Source organism: Schistocerca cancellata, chromosome 2, assembly GCF_023864275.1.
Source record: "Schistocerca cancellata isolate TAMUIC-IGC-003103 chromosome 2, iqSchCanc2.1, whole genome shotgun sequence".
In the NCBI taxonomy this organism is placed as follows: domain Eukaryota; kingdom Metazoa; phylum Arthropoda; class Insecta; order Orthoptera; family Acrididae; genus Schistocerca; species Schistocerca cancellata.
The window spans coordinates 163,661,573-163,682,653 of NC_064627.1; the positions used below are offsets into that span (position 1 = coordinate 163,661,573).

At 36.5% G+C, this 21,081-nt stretch overlaps 1 protein-coding gene across 3 annotated transcripts in view; it reads left to right on the forward strand.

Annotated features, from left to right (window-relative positions):
• The window catches only part of LOC126161451 (serine/threonine-protein kinase mig-15), a 327,531-nt gene that overhangs the window by 187,175 nt on the left and 119,275 nt on the right, over positions 1–21,081 (forward strand). For 2 of the 3 annotated variants that reach the window (XM_049917269.1, XM_049917270.1), the window contains exon 16: positions 622–1,383. The exons of the other annotated variant lie outside the window; for it this stretch is intronic. In XM_049917269.1, the coding sequence (XP_049773226.1) occupies positions 622–1,383 (762 nt within the window). The remainder of the gene's footprint in view (positions 1–621; positions 1,384–21,081) is intronic. 3 annotated transcript variants of the gene reach the window in all.

Here is a 21,081-nt window from a genome sequence, read left to right on the forward strand (position 1 = left end):
TCTTGCAGACTTCTCAACAGCAATCGTAGCCTTAAATGTGGTCCCAGTATTTTATGTTAGAATAGTCCAAGCCTCCCATTTCTTAGCTAGTGTTCTTTCACTGCTCATAAATATGAAATAAAAATTTTGAGGAAAACTCTCAGTGGTCTATTGCAGTCTGTTTGTTATTGTTCCACTAGTTACTTTACTTGCTATTTATCTATTGTATATTGTGTTTCAGAAAATTAAATTTTATGTCAAAAAGAGGCTTCCATATGTTGGTTCTTATGGAAACATAAGTTCTGAATCATATTAAACATAATTAGGATAACAGAAAAATGTTGTTATCACCTTAAGTACATTTGTGGGTAATCATCTCTTTTTCTTCAGTAAGTCCTACTGATTGTTGGGCCTTGTTTAAGCAAAGTCCTTCCTATTATTGGGGTATGGTTAATTAAATTACTTTCTTAGTTTCCCTGTGTAACGTTATTAGTACAGGCATTCACATTTGGGTGGATTTACAGATAACTTGGATGACTGCACACAACCATTTTTTTTTAATTATTTGATTTTTGTTCATTAATCATTTTATTCTTGTTGTTATGTTGTTGTAATTGTTTTTCCTTTGCTGTGTATGTGAAGAGAGAAGCAGCAGCCAAAGCACAACAGCACAAACAAAGCCGACGATCAGAAATTGATGAGCAAAAACTGCTGAAAGAATGGGACTTGGATTTTGGTAGATATTTCCATGGTTTTAGTGAACGCTTAGACAAATTAAAGGGGGAAGATAAGACAGAAAACAATAACAAAACCAAAGAAAAAGACAGTTGTGATGTTAGCAGCCAGAATGATATCAGTGGAAAATTTTCTGTGAATGAGCAAAAAAATGCTCCCCAGCATCGCAGAAATGAATCAGATTCCCGCATTTCAGTGCCATTTGGATTTCGACGTGAAAATTCTGATTTTTTCCCTGCTTCTAGTCGCCATTCTGCCATTTTAATGGAATCAAAAAATCACGGCTCTGGAATTTCATTTTCTGGTAATGGACGGAGGGGCTCTGACATTCCAGGATCATCAGTTGCTGGCTTGAACCTCCTTGGTGGGCTTGGGAAGAAGGGGAACAGTTCAAATAATAGAAATGGTGAACCTGTTCTGACAGATTTTAATCATAGCAAAGCAAGTCCAGAATTTCCTGTGAGACCACGGAGAGAGAAGACTGAGGGGGACATTGTGCTGCTGAGAAACAGACAGGATCTGCGGCACGGGCTAGAGCCTCGCTGCTTAGATGGGGAGCAGAGATTCTCTCGTGATGCAGTTGGCATGCGGAGACGGAGCAGTCAAGCTGTAGATAGCAGCACAAGCAGCATTGCCACGCTCGAGATCGGAGAGTACAGCCTCCGACAGGTTAGTTTCAGGGAACGAATTTTCTTCTTAGGGTGTCCTTTCTGTATCATTGCACCTTGTGTGTTGTTTTTGGTATCATTCAGTTGTACATTGAGCATAAAACTACTGGCATTCACTTGGTTATTTGAACTGATGCAGTGTTACGGTAGTAGTATGTTTACACAATAAAGATCGAATTTTATAACGTATTATTATATAGTCACATATGGTCCATGTTATTGTTGAAGGAAGCTGTTGCAGTTGGTCAGATTTAACTGAATATTCTACAGAATATTTTTTTAAAAAATAATTTTATTTATTTGTCAATTACTTTTTGTAAAGAGTAAAAAATAACATTTTGTGATTTCTCACTAAATACATAACTAAAAAAAAAAGTCAAAATTTTCATTATGCCCCTCTTTATTGTGCTTGTAATACAGTACCGTATCATTCAGGAATTATCTAGAAGGTATATATGGCATACTGTGTGTGGTTATCAAAGTACCTTTGCTATAAATATTATGTCATGGTTTGTAATTATTTATGGAACAAGTGTGTTTGCCAGTGGTTCCATGCTGTCTGCATTGAGTGGTTTGGATGTATTAACCTTTTGTGAATACTAAATCTCCTTATTCTTATGCATCAATGGCTGTGGAATCTAATTCTTAACATTCTCTTACATGTCAGCTCAGAGCTTTCGTAACACTGAGTGCAGTAATAAAATGCTGAAAAGCTTAAAAATACGCTAATCACTTTACTTCACTAACTACTCGCTCTCACAGCTAGGACAGGCAAAAGTATCCCCTTCACATTATCTGTGTAGTTTTTGTGTTCTGGGTATAGATTTTGTGTAATGTATAACAATTCTCTGACATGGACTGGTATAATCTGATCAGCCATTTGTAAGCCAACTCTCTCTCTCTCTCTCTCTCTCTCTCTCTCTCTCTCTCTCTATCTATCTCACTCTCACCCCCTCTTCCTGTAATATGCTACTAAAACTTATGAAGAAACTGATGAAAATATGGCAGCTAGTCAGGTACATTTTGCAGGAAAGGTTTATACAGATTTTGAAATGTAGAAATTTTGTGTAGTAAAAGCACTGTGTTTTGGCACAGATTAATTTCTTCTTTGACGTGACTATTAAATTGTTTTTGTTATGTCGCTTTGACTGGTATAAAACAGAATAGACAGAAAGTGTCAAAAAAAAAAAGTATGGAATGCAGGAAATTGACCATTAAGGAAGAAATACTAGGTTTAAAAGAGACAAAAAGGGAAACGTAAGAGAGAAATCAAAGATTTTCTAGCCGTGTTATGTTTTATTCTAAAATGATAATGTAACCTGTAAACTATTAACCTTTTGAATAAAATAAGAGTGAAAGTGATCAAAATGGCCAAACTGATTATTATAATACACACTGAAGAAACTTAAAACTACAGGCCACGTAAAGTCTTTAGTTTAGTTCTCAAACATCGATGTAATAAGAGTTCATTTAAATTTGTTTTAAGAAAAAGTGGAGTATAAAGGCATGGCGGTTGCTTCTCCTATATAGCACAGTTGAAGCTTTTCACTTTTAAGGTATACAGAAATGCAGTCAGTATTAATACCATACTGTGGATGACTTGTGAGTGCTTGTGTACTTTGCAAATTCTTTGAAGTTTTTGTAGACTGCATTCAGTAAATCAGTATAATAGTCCAGTGTACATCTCATTTTATACTGACTTCTTTCTCAGAGAGTTTACTTGTTCTTTTTTCAGATAATGAAATTGCCTCACCAGCTATTTATTGACATATTTACTGTGTGTAGCACAGTGAATGTCAGGAATGAATTCGTATTATCCAATATTGTGGAAGCCTCATCATCCTGAATATGTTCTTAATATATGTGTTGTTCTGTATAATTTTACTGCAGTCATCTATCCATTCTTGCGAGATACTGTGCCTCCCTTCTTTGTGGACAAATGTAGATACTTCACAGAGCTTTTTTATAGCAGATGGTAAAAAATAAAAACTGACATAGTTGCAGTCTTAGTTGACATCATTTACAACACACAAAATTAAGAGTTATCGTTGTTGTTGTCATCGTTGTCCTCATCGTCCTCTGTCTGAAAACAGGTTTGTTTCTGCTCTCCACATTAGTCTATTCTCTATGAGTACCTTAGTGCACTATGTGATCAAAAGTATCTGGACACCTGGCTGAAAATTGCTTACAAGTTCGTGGTGCCCTCCATCAGTAATGCTGGAATTCAGTATGATGTTGGCCCACCCCCTTAGCCTTGAAGACAGCTTTCACTCTTGCAGGCATACATTCAATCAGGTGCTGGAAGGTTTCTTGGGGAGTGACAGCCCATTCTTCACAGAGTGCTGCACTGAGAAGAGCTATCAATGTTGGTCGCTGAGGCCTGGATGTTATTGTCATGTAACTATTCTGCCACAGGCCATGCATTATGAACAGGTGCTCGATCATGTTGAAAGATGCAATCGCCATCCCCAAATTGCTCTTCAACAGTGAGAAGCAAGAAGGTGCTTAAAACATCAATGTAGGCTTGTGCTGTGATAGTGCCATGCAAAACAAGGGGTGCATCCCATTCTGCTCTCACATAATTTCTAATGACTACTGAGGTAGCTGATATGGAGTACCTGGCAGTAGGTGGTAGCACAATGCACCTAATATGAAAAATGTTTGTTTTTGAGGGTGTCCAGATACTTTTGATCACATAGTGTATCTCCCTAACTATTGCAACTTCCATTTACTTGAATCCGTTTATTGTAGTCAGTCCTTGGCCCCATCTACAGTTTCTTCCCATACTTTCCACCATTATCAAATTAACTATCCTTGATGCCTCAGGATGTGTCCTGTTAACACATTTCTTGTTTTACTCATGCTGTGTCATAAATTTATTTTCTTTAGGATTTGATTCAGTACCTCTTGATTAGGTTTTTGATCTTTCCGTCTATTCTTCAGCATCCTCCTTTATCACCTCATTTCAGAAACTTCTATTATCTTATTTTCTGTACTGTTTATAGTTCACATTTCACTTCCATACTGAACTTCACTCCATATGAATACACTGGTGTGCAAAACTTATGGACAAAAGCATCTTTCACATGATGTGTCACTTCCAAGTAAGGTAGTTTGTTGGAATGTGGTCTGTTTATAGAAAGAACTGCTACAGTTTGGTACAGAAAACATATGCAAGGAGACTTAACAGAAGTGACGCTTCTTTATCTAAAGACAATAATTACCCTGAAGTCGCCTGAATTTGTGGTGCTCTCCTGGACATTACAAAAGGCAGGGCATGGTTCCTAATAGAATGTGCAATCACCACTGCCGGCAATGCTGTACAATGTGCTCCCATGCTGGCCATAAGGTTGGTAGGGAGGGAGGTATTGAGGCAGAGCTTTCCATTCCTTCACTAGCACAGTTGGCAACTGCTAGAGTGTCGTCGATGCATGTGAACATGATGCAATATGTGTGTCTAACTCATCCCAGATTTGCTTTGTGGGATTTAAGTCAGGGGGAGGAACTGGCTAGTCCATTTGCTGAATACTCTCTCATTCCAAGAGCTTCTCTACCTTTGCTGTCTGAGGCGTTTGCACATTGTCATCCACAAAAATGAAGTCATGGCTGAATGCAGCCTGAAAGGATGCATAGGGGGAAGGAGTACAGTATCACAATAATGTTGAGCAGTGAGTGTACTATGTTGAAAGATATGAAGGTCATTATGCCCAAGCAACATTATGCCTTCCCACACCAGTGTTTAGCATTGAGTCTACTTTGTTGGAAGATATGCCCAAGCAACATTATGCATTCCCACACCATAATACCCGGATCACCAAAATTGTTAGATACGACAGTGTTTCTGGCTAGAGATCAGAACATGTGCCCTTACTTCCCATACGGGGATGGCAATATGCAACCGCATCGAGCAATGCAGGCGGAGGGGCTCTTGGAACAAGAGGATATTCGACAAATGGACTGGCCTTCCCATTCCCCAGACTTAAATACCTAAATTGCATCAAGCATATGTGGGTTACATAGGGTAGACATTTTGCTGCGTGTATGCATGCACCAATGATCATCCACCATTTGTCAACCTTGTAGATGGAGGAATGGAATGCTGACCACAAGAACTCCTTACCAACCTTGTCTCCTGCATGTGTTGCCATCCATGGTGATCACACACCATATTAAGAGCCATGTCCTGCTTTTTGTAGTATCCAGGGGACCACCGTGAATCACAGTATCTTAAGGGAAATTATTGTCTTTGATAAGTGTTATTTCTGTTCTCATCTTTGCATATTTCTCTCAGTTATCTTCTGTACTATACTGTCACAAGACAAGCGTACAACAAACTGTTAATCTACAGTTTTCATTTTTAATCAGGAGTCAATAGAAGGTGAATCACCATTTTTTATTATGTGGATTGGGCAAGTTGCCAGATTGAGCTTGGAATCCTTGCCATTTTCATCTGGTCATGGAGCATTTTGAATGTGTTTTAAGCCCCAGTGGCCTTGACATTTGCTATATCATTCCAAAGTCATATTTTTATTTGTTTTGGTACCACAGCAGAAAATGTTGCTGCATAAACAGGTTTTTGAGAAAAAGGAAATAGTCATAAACTCAAGATTGCAGTTTGAATTTACTGAAATTAGCCACTACAAGTTTTGAAGTACATTCTTTCATCTTCACCTGCCTATGAGGACATGCATTTATTGCTGTAAATTTAATTATCTGAAAAACTTCGCTTTGTTGTTTTGCAAGAAAGGAAACTTCTTTAAATGGTAAGTGAAATGAGTCCTATCATGATGTGGAGAAATTGGCAATAGAGTTACAATTAACTTTATGTTCTTACTACTGCCTGTTAGATATTGCGGGACAGAAGTTGAACATTGTTTTAAAATAAGGGTTAATGTGTCTGGAAGTAGAGAGTTGATGAGAAACTAGTAAAATGTATACTTCTTATATGTAAACAAGCTGCAAACAACTACCTGAAATTCTTTCCAGTTCTTCCATTACCTCAAACTATTTAATCTACTCTGTACTTTGTGGGGTGTCATATTACATTCCTATGCTGCTTAGCACATCACTAGCTAGCTCTTACTAGTTCCCCAGTCCTGGTACAGATTTTCATGGCCATGATGAGTTGTCAAGTGGAAATTTTAAAAAATGAGTTGTCAAGTGGAACTTCGGTGTTACCCACCAAGTGAGGTGGCACTCACATTTGGGAGGAGCAGGTTTTCAATTCACATTTCCCTCCCTTCCTCCCTCGTGTTGTTTGAAGCAAATATTGGGAAGATCCCTTGTAAAAGGATACAGCCAATTTCCTTCCCCTTCCGTATATATAATGTGTGTGTGTGTGTGTGTGTGTGTGTGTGTGTGTGTGTGTGTGTGTGGGCGCGCACGCGCAAGAGAGAGAGAGAGAGAGAGAGAGAGAGAGAGAGAGAGATCTAACACTATCATCAAAACTGAGTACTGTATATCCACCTTTCCAAAAATGGTACTCGACACAGAATAGTTGTGCTTATCACTTAATTGATGAAACTTAAAAAGCCAAAGGCACCATATAAACTATTGTTAGTGTGGAAGTGAAAGACATCATTGCATTTATAGAACTTGCATGGAACAATCATCTGAGGTTTTAAAACAGCTTAGATTTGTAAACTAGTTCCTTGGAGTTTCAACTTCCATATCACATTTAGCATTTTGAGCTTTTTGTTTCAAGATCAACTTTAAAAATGAGTAAAGACTATCTTCCTGATTCATTATTGAACTGTAGCATTCAGGGAGATAAACTTGTGTAATGGCATTAAGCTAAGATAATCATTAAAAAATAAATCTATGTTGATGGGCAGCTGCACTCTGCTTGACACGTTATTATGTCATTAACACATCAGAAATTCTGTGTTATAAATAATTGTCTTTAATTTATCCTAGCATGTGGGAATTTAATGGTAATGTCACTGTTATCAAAATGCTTTATTTTGGTATGAGATGTAAGTTAATATCTCGATTATGACTTTATCACAAGATCAAGGCAAAATGAAATTTGGAATACAAAGGCGTGCCAGTTTCCATATTGTTAATTGTGTGTGTGTGTGGGGGGGGGGGGGGGGGGGGGGTTGACAGGGCTAGTTGGCATAGACTTTGTTTTTTTCTTTTTTTGTGCAGTATTTGGAGAAAATGTGGTGAATGCTTCAAATAGCTTAATATTTTGGCTTCAAAACTATGTAGGATCCAGTAGTTAAATATGTGTTTAGGTAATGCGAAAAACACTTTTCATAAAAGCTTGCACCTGTCCCAACTAACCACCTGTGCAGGGTTAGTTGGTATACCCTTAGGGTGTATGAATAGAAAAAGTAGGCATAACAGCACAACATTTCAAGAAATACCGTTTCTTTTATCAAAAGCTGGAGTACTTCTTTTTAGAAGAGTAAATTGAAGTGATAAATTTCTCTTTTAAGAAATAACACTGGAACAAAAATGAATTCCACTTAAATTTATAAACAATAATACATGAACTCAGTATATTTACAAATTATGAATTTTCAAGAAAAATTTGTTGTTGTCGTTATTATTGCTATCTGCAATTATTCAAATAGAATAAGTTCACTGTTTGAGGAGTTGGTTGCCTGTTTATGCGAACAGGTGAGTTCAGTTTCCACGCAATTTTACTTCAGCCATACCAGACTGAATCATTGTCTGATTAACATTACAGTCAATGGCGAATATGAAATAATCTCATCTGGCCATCTCCAGTTTTTCACCTTTTTGATCATGGTGTACACATGAATCTCTTTTCCATCGCATTGACATTCCTCCCAGGATATTGATGGGCTCGGTACTTCACCAAAACACTGTACTTCACCAAAACAGTCATTTACATGGTATTCTGGGTGATCAGGGTGCCCTTGCAATTGAGTGGTATTTTTGGTTGGTCTCCTTTGATGTGAACTGTTGGTAGAGATATGCCAGCTGACCCAATACCAAACTACGCCAACTAGCCCCAAAGGGGTATGAAAAACAAAATGATAGCATACAATCCCATAAAACAGAAACTAAAGACTGGCCTCCGTTCAACCTACTTGTCCATCAGAAGAGATGAATTTATGATAAAAAATTTACACACCAATCAGAAAAAGAATCAAACTGAGGTCCTTCCTTTGTGACATTTCCAAGCATACTGACATAGGGTAGGTGGTGCACATCTACATACACTCATCACTAGCACGATGACAGCACTTTAGCTCCATGGTTGTAGAGGAAATAGAATCTGTGTGCCAAGTCATCCCTTGTGCGAATTAATCCTGTCTTCCCTACATACAAGATACAACAGAAAAATGAAATCAAAACAAAAATTTTTATAACTACATTGGATCGGAGGTTCTTGGCATTCAAACTATTCAGTAATGCCTTAAAGATCTTTTAAAATATTGTGGAACATTTATGGTGACAATAAAATATGGAGCATAATAATAATATCATAGAAAAGTCTCTACTGTTGTCGAGTACAATTGCTTACTTATATTGGTTTGTTGATGCTGTGGGTAGTGGCGAGAATTATTGCTCGATAATACTCGTATTATTCTGCTGTTACCGAGCGAGGTGGCGCAGTGGATAGCAAACTGGACTCGCATTTGGGAGGACCATGGTTCAGTCCGGCGTTTGACCATCCTGCTTTAGGTTTTCAGTGATTTCTCTAAATCACTTCAGGCAGATGCCGGGATGGTACCTTTGTGCCTTTGAAAGGGCACGGTCAACTTCCTTCCTCATCCTTCCCTAATCCAATGAGACCGATGACCTCGCTGTTTAGTTTCTTCATCACACAACCCAACACCAACCCATTCTACTGTTATTTGTACATATTAAATTCAAGTGTTGTACACATGTTCAGTATTGAACTGTTTGCACCTAGGTGTTCTAACATGCCTATTAAGGCCAGTGCTTGGTGGTACAGCAGGTGCCTAATGATGGCTTCAGAAAAAGGGGTCTAAAAGTAGCAGATGGGTGTTCTGCAATATGTGCAACACTCATTTTGGGTGCTTAAGAAACTTGAAAGATCTCGTTGCAAAGAAATTGTTATACCAAATTTTTACACTCATGTTGAAACCGCTGAAATGCATCCTTAGATCACTGGGCATTGCTAGCAGAAACTGATGTGTCATGTGGAATGATGATAACATTGAGACTGAAAAAAAGGAGAAATTACAATGCTGTGTTTAGCGACTGTGATCAGATGGATTGTTCTGTCCATGGACCTGTAATGAGGAAATCCTGAACCATGTAGAACATGTCAGAAAAACAAAATTATGTAATAAAACAATGAAAAATCGGGGCTGGAATAACAATAACAATATGAATCACATGTGATTGCTGCTCAGCATATAAAGGAGGCATTGAGTGATAGAGAATTGAATAATGTCCTATGTCTACTTTTAAATGTGCCTATCTATCACTCAGTGCCTCCTTGATGTGGTGAGTAGCAATCTGTCATAATTTATAATATTAAAATTATGTAATACATATCTTGAAGAGCACTAATATGCTAATGTTCACAGTGGAGGTACTAAGTGAAATCATACTGGAAGATACAGATCTATTTTCATTTGTAAATTAAAAACAAAACTTATCATAGTCATTTAAACATATGCTTACAAAGGTGTGTAGTATAATACATACACTATTGTGGTCAAGGATCAGCAAAATAAAGAAAATAGTTCACAGTTATTTCTTACACAGATCGCATTACTGTGCAAAAGAGGTACAGAAATTAGATGTTACATAAAAGTATTTTTATATGTGACATTGAAGGAGGAGGAGTTGGAGTTGGCTGTTAATAAAGGATTCAGGCTTCTCTTAAACAGTACTTTTAAGTAAACTTTTATAGTTCAAGGAAAGTTGAACAAAAGTATATCTGAATTATCAACACCCTTCTGGACAAAATATATACTGGATGGGGATATACTTTAATAGTATGTTTGGTGATATTGGGGAAATTTTTTCATGTAGATTGAGAATTCCATAGAGTACAGTGTTTGTCTGATGGTTTTGCCAGATTTGGGACTCTGTAAGATATAAGTGAAATGATAGGGAAAGTAATGAAAGATTGGCAATTGCAGTGCACTCCAGAAGCATTTTAATGACGAGAACACAGCAAAAGAAAGTGTTGAAGTGGTCAGGATTTTTTTTACCACTTTCGAATGAGAGTTTTCTCTAAAACTGCGCACAAAGACAGTGGATTGGTTTGAGTCAGGCAACAATGGCCCAGAACTTTAAAGAGCAACAGATAAACATTACTGCAAAAGTTGTGCACTCATCTGTAAGTTCCATTTTCCATATGCTTGCCACAGTACTGCAGTACTGAAAAATTTGAAACCACAAATTTTCAGATCTAAGTAGAAAGGCTTCCCTGTGACACATTACTTTTACTCTGTAAAAGTTCCCTGTGATGCATTACTTTTACTCTGTAAAAGTTCCTTTTTGCTGTAATTTGTTATTGGTCTGAATATATTATTCCAAGTCTGTCAAGATAGTCTTGTCTTCATTCTGTGAACTATTTATTGACTTGTTCCATGCTGAAGTAGCTTTGACTCACATCATCTCATAGAAACTGAAGGAAAGAAATGAAATAAGAAGTATACCCTGATTGTAAAGTGATAACTACATTGTTATTGAACTGCTCATTGTAGGGAAAAAATAAGGGAATATTTGAAACATTAAATTTAAACATATTCTTCTGTCTCGTAAGGAGACACAGCACTTTGAAAATGAAACTGTGTCCAGCTTGAAAAATGATACCTGTGTAAAATATGAAATATAACTCACTGTGAACCACAGTAACCAACTTGTTTCCTATGTTAAGAAGGAAAACACTGTAAATGGAAGATTTTGTAGTGAAATATTTCATTATAACATTTAACTGAAAATTAAGTTTTCAGTGCTAAAATAGATGCACTTTGTATTCTGTGATGGCTGACTTGATGTAGATTATATCACTTATTTATTTCCATAAGTAGTATAATTGTGGCAATTTTTTCTTCATCTTTGTCTAGTCAACCAAGTTCTCGGGCTTCAATGATCTTGTGGCCAGGATTAACTTCCATGCATCATAATAACTTGTTATTGTATGCAGTTATTTCTTGCATCAGTTGACATCACCAGGGGCTGGTATAGTGATAAGACAAAATTCACACAATTGTTCGTCAAAACACCAAGAAACAAATCCAGTAATTTAATCCTTGCACACCTGAATTTTTTTTTCTAGTGGAAGGAAAATTTTTATTTATGTGGTAATGCTCTTTGGTGTTTTTTAAAATTAGTTTAGTTGCAAGATTTATACAAAAACATGTTCTTGTTTTGAAACATACTTTGTACACTTGGCTTCATTTTATGGACTAAATTAACTAATTACAAAATATTCTCTGTTGTGGTAAATACGAAAATGATCATTCAATAATTACAATGAAAAATAACAATATTCAATTATACAGTGCAATATAGTGAACCAACCCCATCTGTGTATTCTGGTGACCACTAGCTGCTGCACACTTCTACATTGACTTACTGATATTTTTATAGTGATGCCCAACAGTTGGCAGCACCTCCTCATGATGAAAAGGTTGAACATTCAGAAATGTGTGTCTGTTCTGTCGCAGTTAAGACACAGTAAAAGACAATGTCCACAATTGTAGTCAGAGGGTCTGAAAAATGAACACTCTAAAAAAAGCATTGCACATATCACATGGTTAGGACCTATCTTTGGTGGTACTAATACTTGTCATAATGTTTTATTGGTACTTATTGACAAACATTTTCTCTTATATTTAATATACCATTTTCTGTTAGTCTTGACATCTGAGAACTTGTGACCATGTTTACTTCAGTTTTGCAAGGTACTGGCTACTACATGGAATTTTGTGTGTGTGTGTGTGTGTGTGTGTGTGTGTGTGTGTGTAAACCCTTTACACAGAGCCATCTTATAGACAGGCACACATGCACAGCCACCTGCCCACCCTCCCCTTCCCAAAGACATACACAAAATATTCCTTCTGAGAATCATTTAACTTGTTTTGTAATGTGATGGTCTTGTCACAATCTTCTTCTGTTTCTAACGAAGATATTATCAATTTCGTATTTTGGTTGTGTAGATGGAATTACCCCAAATATTTTATATGGCATCCCATGGCAGGAAGAAACAAGTGCCCCATCATACTGTTGTCATCAGTGTGATCAGTTGGAGAATAAAACTAAAATGTAAAAAGCATTTTGTTAATGAATACAAAAATATTTTCCACCATCTCATCCTGTAAGTAGCCATTACCTGCACTAGTGCTGCCTGTGTAGCACAAAATTTAAAAGATACATAGAAACACTAAAGAACCTCTCTCTCTCTCTCTCTCTCTCTCTCTCTCTCTCTCTCTCTCTGTGTGTGTGTGTGTGTGTGTGTGTGTGTGTGTGTGTGTGTGTGTGTGTGTGTGGGTGGGTGGGTGTGGCAGGGGGGGGGGGGGGGGGGGTCGTGTGACTGACAATGAATACTAGTTGTATCAAGCAATGCTCCAAGAGCAAGCTATCTCTCTGTGGGGAGAGATTTGACAACAGATCTGTTGGTAACATTCTCCGTCAGTAAAGAATAAAGTTCAATGCGGAAAATAGTCAACTGGCGTCCTGCAGTACAAAAACTTTTTCTTACAATGAAAATGATCCATCACTATCAATATACACGGGTACAGAGCACTGATTCATGGCAACATATTTGCCAAGTGGAGCTGAGGTACAATCTTTAGAGTGTAGGAGCTCCATCAGACAATAAAAAGCTTACTTTTTCATTGCTCCAAGATAATTAATCATTTTCTTTGCCAAATGTATGGCACATTTTATTCTAGGGTATGTCAAATTTTGAGACAGAGTGGTAGCAATCATTTGAAGCTCAGTTCGGGTGAAAAAACTTGTATTCAGTGTTGAAACGTTGCAACACAATTTGGAATTTATATGTGGATTTTTGATGTGACAATTTTGTAGGCCAGTTGTGAGGAATGAATTTACTGTGTCATTTCACTTATTGAATGCAGGAGCAGCTCCAAAACCTATTTTCTTTTTCTTTTTGTACCATTTATGAGAGATTACGATGCCTACAGGCTCAGTTTTTTCAGCAATTGTCCCACAAGATGTGATCCTTTACCTAACTTCTAGTTTAATGTGAACATTAGTGGCTTCTGCCAAGTAACAAACATGAATTCATGACCTTTAAGTGTATGTCCAAACCATTGATTTAAGCATATCCTGGACACAGCTCTTACTCATATGCTGACCAGCTTATTTTTGAAGATGACAACCATTTTCATTCTGTAGTCAATATTTGCTAGAGATGATCAACTGATTATTGCAAAGCATCCCCTTTCCCAGTTAATGTTGCACTCACCGTACCATCTATAGATGCCAAAGGTGAATGGTGACCTATGAAAGTAACTTCTACAACAGCAACTTTTAATTTTACGAAGATAGTAATTTGGTATTAACCAATGACTGAATGGCAGCTGTTACTCTTTTTCAGTACACTTGGAGTGAACTGCTGGTGTCCAAGGGACAAACAATTTCATAAGCAAGCAAGAAGGAAAATTTCAGCATGGCAGCTTTGTGTTCTGAGAATCAGTCAGTGCAGTCCTATATGAATATGGGTGTTGGTGTTTTAATTACATGATGAATTGTAGAGTGTAGCACTAGTGTTGAAGTAGACTAGGGGTGGGTGATTCCCAGGCATCGGTGCAGTACGTTATGGTACAACATTGTGTAGATGCTTGTGTCATCAATAGTGTCTGGAGCTAATTAATAACATCATAAAATCTATAATATTATGTCAGTTAAGTCTGGCAATACCGTATTTACTCGAATCTCAGCCGCACTTTTTCTCTGGTTTTTTAATCCAAAAAGCTGCCTGCGGTTTAGAATCGAGTGCAAAGTAAGCGGGAGTTCTGAAAAATGTTGGTAGTTACCGCCACAGCTAACTTCTGCCATCGAATATATGTAGCGCTACACAGGGATGCTTTGCAGGCACAAAGATAAATACTGGCACCAAAACCTCTGTGTCAGCAAATAAATTAAAAGAATAGGTAGAAGAATGTAAGCATTATGCCGTGTATTCTTTCGTGTTTGCTGCTGTCTCATTTAAATCCTGTCTGCCTAATAAACTACGAAACTAGAGTGAGACAACAGCAAACGCGGAAGAATATACATATCATGTCATGTTTATATTCGTATTATTCTTATGCTGAATAGTGATACAGTCGGAAATGAAGCACGGCAACTGACTAGATTTTTAAATCTAAGATGACTCTAATTTCTGTGCAGAATACAATGTACTAAAGAGGCATCTGCAAAGATTTTCAAACGGAGAAAAATGTTCCCTAAACTCTCGTTCAGAACATCTTCTATCATACGCAGTCTATTATTTGGTTCTTGTTGATCATTATCAAAGAAAGCAGCAGTGTAAGTAACAACAAATAGCAGTCTCTTGCCTTTGTTTCGCTTATGAGAACATTCCTGTCTTTTTTTTTTATTGTAAGCGGCGGTAGCGCACACAAAAGCAAGCCATGCCGTGAGCGACTGCAGGAACACTCATTATCAGAATGCGACAAACAATGCATGACACAGTACAATAAAGCATTTTCAGCTTAGAGTGACGTAAACACGTATAACAAAGAGAACGGCACTTATCAGATCAAAGCAAAATAAGCAATCGATTCAAACCACACAAAGCACGTGGAAAAGGAAGGGTACCAGTATAAATACGGACGGAGCGCCTGACACATAGCAATGGCTACTTGGTAAATCTTAACTCTTAAGCTTACGACTCGAACCAAACTACTGTAGCTGTATCTTCATCCTTTCGATCTAAATTGTGTCTCACGTTACAATGGATCAACTTTGTTTCAATTTGGAGGTGCGGTCAAAAAATTTTATCTCCCCTTGAATTTCGAGTCTCAAATTTCAGGTGCGGCTTAGATTCGGGAACATCCCCCCCCCCTCCCTTGATTTCACGTCTTATTTTTCAGGTGCTGCTTAGATTCGAGTGCGTCTTAGATTCGAGCAAATACGGTAGTCTGCAAAATGACAGAAAGCTGTGTCATGACTAAATGAACAACATTAACAACAATGAATTTTCAAACAGCCATGTCAGAGATAAAAACCTATCAGCTGCTTTGTAGATGCTCTGTCTGAAGTGTAAAGGTTGTTGTCAACAAACATAAACAGACATGCAGACACCTGTATCATAGGGGAACTACACTTTCCATGTGTTCTCTTGCGGTCTTGCTTGGAATTAATTGCTGTCACTACATTCTTCCAGTCATGTTCCCCTTAATGCAGTGTGGATTACACTGGTGGTTTATAGGTGCAAAATTTGGGTAATACCAGGAAATACTTCTATACAAAGATTGTGTGAGGGGCAATGTGTATAATTCATTTGGGGGCCAGCCATATACTTCATTAGGATAGGTGTCTTTAGTTGAAGTGCTGCTGTAATCTTGTCAGATTTTGTGGAAACAGAAGTATTCTGGAAAAATGCATTCCTTCAGTATGATCTACTGTCTATGTCACAAAAAGTGTCTTACATTTATTGTTTGGTAAGTGTGACAGCCAGATGTTTTTCAGGATGTCTTCGCTTACTGCATTGCCTACAACTATTTTGAGATTATGTAGCGGCTCTGATGGTGCATGATTATACCAAGCTATGTTCAATAGCTTCTAAAGGCATTTGGATTAACATTGTGATAAACAGCTGATGGGAGCATGTTTAGTGAAATTATGTTCTCCGAAAACATGTATCCATCTATTAACTGAGACTGGCAACTACATAGATGTGCTGAATATAATCAGTGATAATACAGACATTCACAAATTGGCTGTCGAGCTGCACAAACCATGGTATGTGTGATTGTGTAGCCAAAGTGGTAACAGCTTCATTATGATCTGGCTAGCAAGTACATTTATAATTGTTATGTCAGAGTTTTTAGTAATTTGTGCTAATGATTGTAATTGATAATAATACACAAAACTATGACTGATAAAACATTATGTAAACTATTTATCTTTGCTGTGTCAATTCATGTTCAGCTCACCAAAATACTTTTTCTAATTATCATGCCATGGTCCCGAATGTTGTGAATTAATTTTTGTTTAAACACCAAGACTAATATAAAAAGACAGCTGAGTTACTTGAATATTTCTCTGTATTTGAAGAAACTGTTAAAGACTTTCATATCAATTAATGTGCACTCTGCTGCTCCAAGTTTGATCCTCCTGTGCTAAGAAAAAATAATTTTGACTGTATCTTGTTTTTATCCCATTATGCACTTTCTGGACGCTTAACGCAATGTGTAGGCCTTTTTAGTTGAAGGTGGTTGGAATGAAGCTATAAATTCCTCTTGGTATCTAATAAAATAGGGAAGAAATTGTAGTTTGAATTAATACTGTTAATGACAGTGTTATGTTTGGTAACATTTCTAGCAAGGTATGCGAATAGCTTAGCATGGTGGTGTTTGGGTTGCTGGTTTGTTTTATGTAATTAACAAAAGCATAATGACACTTGTGTCCTTATTGCTTCTTTATTTACTAAGGAAAGCTGCTTCATATGTTGATTGTTTTTGCACAGTATGACTGAGCATCTTAAATGATTTCACTGAATGACACCAGAAATGACTGATTTTATACAGAATAGAACAAATGCTCAATAAAATTATTGAAGGGAAATAAATTTATCACAGGAAACTAAGCCCATGCCATTTAAGACATTTTGAGAATTTTGTGCTGAATTTACAATGAAGAATTTGCAGATGAATTGAATAACTGCATTGTCTTTGAAAGGCAATGACATTTTGGATGGCCCTGGAAGTAAGAGAAACTATTATTGGCCTAATCAGCAGGCAAAAAAAAAAAAAAAAAAAAAAAAAAAAGTGCCTGAAGGTTTTTACAGTTCCATACTTAAAATGTGGAGTATGGTATCTCGCCTGGTTATTTTGTGCAAGATGTTTCATATTAGTTGGATGGACAGTTTCTACTTATGAAACCTTTTTAAACAAAACACAGTTTTCCTATTTTGGACTGCCAAAGTCGATTTGTCTCATCTTGTGCTGTTCTGCTGAAAGTATTTAACTTGGATGACTTACAAATTGGATAACAAATATTCAACACTCCATGTTTTATTGCAGCACTTAATTTAGAACAGTGAAGGCTAAAATTTCTTTTCGGGAAGAAAGCTTATTATGATTCACAAACTGAAATGGCTCAAGTTTGACAAAACGTCACACAAGGAAAATTTAATGTCAGTACCAGTAAAATTCTGTATTCTTATCAACTTTTTAGAAAAAATTTACTACTTCACAAAATTAGGACTATCAAATTGCTGTTTTCACCAGTTTAGTTCAGTACTTGAGTGCCTTAATTTTTATCAGTTTTAAGTTGCTACCTTTTTATCATAATTTGTGAGTAAGTCGATACTGAATTGACTTCATGTACAGTAGTAGCATAAAGAAGTTCTTAAGCAGAAACAGTAGTAGAAGAAAGGAGTTATTGCTGTTGAAGTATATTTCATTTGTACTTTTTTTCTGCATACATCAATAAATTGCTAAACTGTTTCATTAAGAAAAGCTTAGTACAGGCAACTCATAGATTAATGTAATTGATGTGAATGAGGAGGACATTTTTCCATTAGGTAATTGAAATGGGCGGCTTACCTGACAAAATTGTGTTGCCAGTACTATAAAATATGTACGCAGAAATTTTTAAGTTTATCGTGAGTTGAGTTTTTTTGAATTGAGTACTCATTTCTTCTTAGAGATTTTCTCAAAGATCTTAGATGTGTGTTAAGTTAGCCCATGTCAGAAGTAATAATTTGCAAAATGTACAGTCTTATTGACCCATATTTCTGTAGTTTCATATATCTGCCAAGTAAGAAGCTGTATATCACTTACTATTTTGAGAAATATTATTGTACGATACTAGAGACATTGTGATAATTTGGATGTTTCTGGTCATTCCAGTTTCTTTCCAATATTCTCTTACAATCTTCAAATTAGTAACAAATTTATGAATCAGACATGCATGAGGTTAACAGGTAAGTTCTCATTCCAGCATGTTGCATGCATTGTATGTGTGTGTCGTATTTCATGTGCATCTTGATCAATTAATGTTGTTTTTCTTCTGTGCTACTGTCATACCAAATAAAACTATGAATGAATTTTGGTCAAACTTGTATAACAGTCTTTCAGACACTGTGATACAACAGAAATTTATATAACTAAATATAAGTTAATTTTATTTTTAGTTCTCACAAACTTGCTTTCCAGAAAAATGAACAGTTGATTTTCAGCATTGAATAATATATCAGTTCACAGTGATGGATTATTATGATAATTGTCTTTGTTCTAAGACTTTCAGGAACACCAGGATTTTGGTTTCAGCGTTGCACTTTTTATGTTATAAACAGAAATAGGAGTAAGGATAGGACTGCATTTTTATTTTTGTTTATTGCAGTAATGCCAATTTTTATATTGAGATATTCAAGGTTATTAACTTGTCTAAATTATGTGATTAACTTTCAACACCTTTTTTCTGCCATTTTTTTTTTTTTTTTTTTTTTTAATGAGAGACTGTTTAATGAAGTGTTTAATTTATAAATAACAGACTAAAAGTGAGCGGATTCTATTGCATTATTACACACATGTGGTGAATATTAAAATCTGCTAATTTAAGCTAATGGGTGCAACTATTTAGAAGACCAGGACAGTTGAAATATGCTCACTATTTTTTATTTACTTAAATTTGGCATATTTCGTGACAGTACCTTTTCCATGAAATGTTTACAAGGCAATATTTGTCTTGGCTTCAGTTGTCTAGTGGAAGTATGATTCCACAATGCAGTTTCGTCGGCTGCAGAAATGACCTAGTTCAATGCGTTTGCCTCATTTTTGGTGCTTCAAATACCATTTCTTCGAATGTGGTTTCTTCTTAAAGTTTATATAAAAAAAGTAGTAACATGATTCATTTTTTTCTGTTCACTTCCAAATTATTATGACGGCGACCTGCGCACTGTTCTACCGTCAACACACACCACGAGTTCACTGCCGACTGACTACAGTCAAAGATGACTCCAGCATCAAAGACATTTTACACAACACACAAGCTTCCACTTGTAATCAGTCTCTTTGATATTCTTCGTCACATTTACTAATAGTAATCAATATGCTGTCACTCTCAAAAATATGAGTAAATTAGCATATGATAAGGCAAATTACAATAAAAAAAATCTGACAAAAATATAAGAAAACATTTACAATTTGGTATCGACAAATCCGGTAGAAAATAACACATCTCCCAGATCCATTACACAATGAACATTTATTGTGGGTTGTTGTTTAAAATGGTCTGCATCTTTTTAATGTTACTATAGGAGGAATATATAATTTGAAACGGATTGAATAGATTGATGGGAATGAAACCAGTTAAAATGCAGTTTTCTGAAATAATATCAGTGCAAACAGTTTAAACAAACTGAATCCACAAGACAACTGAAAATTTGTGTCAGACCAATACTCAAGCTTGGATTTCCTACTTATCCCAAACAGTTGCCTGAACCATTAGCCTGTCTGAGCATGTTTCCAGGCCTGTCAGTGTTGTTTCCACCAATGATTTCCAAATACTGCTGTCAGAGGTTCTCCCATAGGACATGTGGGATTAGCACCACTGCGGAAATGGAGTCAGTGGAGGAGTGCGATGTACGCTCCTTTTTGCTAATGTCATTTCATGTGGTATTGCACATTCATTAATTTCATCTCCATCAATCCATTCATGTAATTTCATTCTATTTATTTCACATGTCCTAGTTGCCAGTTGTACAGTATAAAATAAGTTAATCAAAGATCTTGTACAAAAGATGTTGTATAAAATGTTTGACAGTGTATGTGCATATCTTTATGAAAGCTATTATAATAAAAGTTAGAGCATGATCCTAGTATTTATAAAAAATTTGTCAAAATCTTTGATTGCATAATGAGGACATAAGCCATGATTCTCTAGTAGTTTTTTTCCCCATAGTGTTGCTGGACCCACTTACCCTGTAGGAGAACCTCTAATAGAAGTGTTCAGAAATTGTATCTGGAAACATCAGTGACACTGAAAGTTTGAAACAGGCCTTGAGGCCAGCTCAGGTAGCTTAATGCTTAGAGTTGTTGCTAGCAATAAGCAGGAAATCCAGATTAAGGTCCTGCTCTGACACAAATTTTCAATTGTCACTACATTTTTGTTCAATGCATAATGTGTCATGTTTCAGCTGCAGGAACTGTTGGCAAGCTTTAAGCTACCTGTGTTGACAATCAGTGCACTTGTGGTGAATTACCACTTTTTTCCGTACTCACATGAAATGTTTCTTTCTGTCGCACTTCCTGCTGAATATCTCATGGATCATTATTGTTCAGGCTACATGAATGTGCCTGCTCTGTCCAGTGATTTAGTATGTCCAACAAGAAGTGATAAACTTTTGCTTGGTAAATGGTACCAAATAGCCTATGTAACACAGGTACTAACTTTAAGAATCATCATCTATTACCAAGTGTGGTGGACCACTCCTGGCTCTTTGTTTTAGGTCAAGGCCAACAATATGTTATAGGTTTACCAAACTTTTGTTCATTTTACCAGCTATATTGTGGAGTATTGAGAAGAAGCACATAGG